The following is a 2,421-nucleotide window of genomic DNA, read 5'->3' on the forward strand; positions in this document are numbered from 1 at the left end:
ATTCATTCTTAAAGTGTTTTTTTCTCTTAGGTGTGGACTATTCCCATTATAAAATTTTTCATTGAAAAAGAAAGGAAATTTTCTCTCTTAGAGTTTGTAGGGAAGTCTTTGTTCCTAGGTAAAGCGATAACAAGCCAGAGAGCACATGCGTTTCCTACCTACTCAAATTAAGCTATATTTTTCTAACATATGGTTTATTTGGATGCTAGTAAGGTAAGTGGACCCTGACTGCTTACATCTTATTTTTAGATTGTAGTGTTTGATCCATTAAGAACTGATATGAGGATGAGTAGTGTGGATGGTCAAATGGAGAGAGTCGACCAATACTAGAAGATAAGTTCACAATATACGTTCCATTAAGGCCACTTGGAATGAGTAGTAAAGATTGTGCGCTAAGATGGATGGTTAACTAAGAGAGAGTCAACCAACTACATGGACCAATTGTTGTCGTTCTTAGAATTTGCACATAATGACAAAAAACAGTCATCCATCCCGATGAGTCCACTCAAGTTGAATTATGGTTTTAGACTAGCTAATCCAACTATGTTCAAAATGCATCATAAAGTACTCCATTTGAAAATAAGAATACTTGCTTTACTCAAATATATAATTTAGAGAATCAAAATTTTAAAAATGGGGGTGCCTCTAAAAAGTAATTTTCATGAAGAGTTGTGTGAACACTAAGAGGTAACACTCTAAGGTCTTCTTAGCAGGACTTAAGACAGGATCAGTCAGCGTCGTGAAAAGAATTGTGCTCTTTTATTTCATGTCATGCAGTAAGAACAAGCCCGGCCCGAATATCACGGAAGCAAGGGTTAGCGTCCATATGGCGCCCATTGCGAGGCCTCACCTGCGTACTACACAATCATAGAACTTGTATCTATCGCTTCAACGTTTATATAAATGCAATCACAGCAAGCTTGCTTCATCACCCACAATTCCTCTTCTCTCTCGTTCTATATCAACATCACGCTGCTTGCAGACTACGCACAACTTAGGTATGCAATTTGATCGTTTAGACTCGCAGATTAACGACTCCTTGTATTCCATGGAACACGCACGCAGCCCAATTCCCGGACGAGATTACAGAGCTAGAACCAGAATCATTTCTTCTGACGTATGGTTGTTTGTTACATTGACATGCAGGCTTTCCTTGACAAAGGATCAGTAGTCCAAGATCAATGGCCGCCCCTAGCAGCTCAATATCCACATATGGATTGCTCCTCATCTTTTCTTGCACAGCACAGCTGCTTCTTGTGAGTGCCAGCGACTCTGAGCTCCTCACCGACTTCTCAGTCCCCACAGGCGTCAATGCAAGCACTCTCAACGGCAACTTCTTCACTTTCACGGGCTTCCGTGGAGGGGCCAACGCTCCTGCTGGCACCTTCAAGCCCATCAAGGCCTTTGTGGACGCCTTCCCTGCTCTCAACGGCCTGGGAATTTCCGCCGCTTTCTTAGAGTTCCAGCCAGGCTCCCTCAATCCCCCCCACACTCACCCCCGCGGTACGGAGCTGCTCTACGTGATCCAAGGCACTCTCGAAGTCGGCCTCGTGGACACCACGAACAAGCTCTTCAATCAGACGCTGCAGAAGGGAGATCTCTTCGTCTTCCCGAAGGGGCTGGTGCATTTCCAGTCAAACCCGAGCTCCAGCCAGACGGCATATGCTCTTGCGTCCTTCAGCAGCGCCGGCCCCGGCTTGGTCTCTCTTCCGGGGACCTTGTTCGGGTCAGGAATTTCAGGCGCTGTGTTGACAGAAGCCTTCGCTGTTCCGCAGTGGACTGTGGCGCAACTCGAAGCCCCCTTCGCCAAGAACAACTAAGTAGCGTACTCCCATGCAGTGACATTTATATTTAAAATTTGCTTTATCAATAAAACAAACACATTTTTTTTATTGTTTTCAATGGCAACTTCAATCGTTATTCTAGGTCTTTTCCGGGCGCTTATAGTTGTATCCTTGGAGTGATGATAAAACAAAAACAAGAGAGTACAAATTAAATGCTCGTGGATTATACCTCTTATAAGATAAGAGCAAGTTTGAGGAAAATAAAGAAGGCTTAATGCTAAAGCACTAGCCTCTAATAAAGACTAGGAGGCCTTTCCCTCATGTGAAAGTGACGCTTAAGGAAGAGGTGGACTTTAGGCCCCTACGTCCCTTTAAAGTTGAATAGGTGCATAGAGGATGCATAATCACTTTGTTATTTGTAGATTAGACCATCGCGTAGACGTTGACTTTGATGTAAATCAAGTAAAATGATTTGTTGGCTTAGACCAATCTTCAAAGCTTAGTGACTTTGACTATGGTGTTGGGTCCTTCAAAAGAGACTCCAAACTGAGAAAAGGGTGGCTACATTCAACGACACAATGTATCTAAGCTATGTGTCGAGGCAACCCATTGAAGCAACCCATTAAAGCAATTGAAG

General features: G+C 43.5%; 1 protein-coding gene across 1 annotated transcript; it reads left to right on the forward strand.

The window, feature by feature from the left end:
- Positions 1–937: 937 nt before the first annotated feature.
- LOC147889427 (putative germin-like protein 9-2) lies at positions 938–1,820 on the forward strand. The gene is made up of 2 exons (XM_087391964.1): positions 938–998; positions 1,147–1,820. The coding sequence occupies exon 2, from the start codon at positions 1,182–1,184 to the stop codon at positions 1,818–1,820; it is 639 nt and encodes a 212-aa protein (XP_087248090.1). The 5' UTR covers positions 938–998; positions 1,147–1,181.
- Positions 1,821–2,421: the final 601 nt, after the last annotated feature.

Source organism: Dipteris shenzhenensis, chromosome 20 (genome assembly GCF_047967505.1).
Source record: "Dipteris shenzhenensis isolate YYH24624 ecotype China chromosome 20, Dip_SZ_1.0, whole genome shotgun sequence".
NCBI classification, from domain to species: Eukaryota; Viridiplantae; Streptophyta; class Polypodiopsida; order Gleicheniales; family Dipteridaceae; genus Dipteris; species Dipteris shenzhenensis.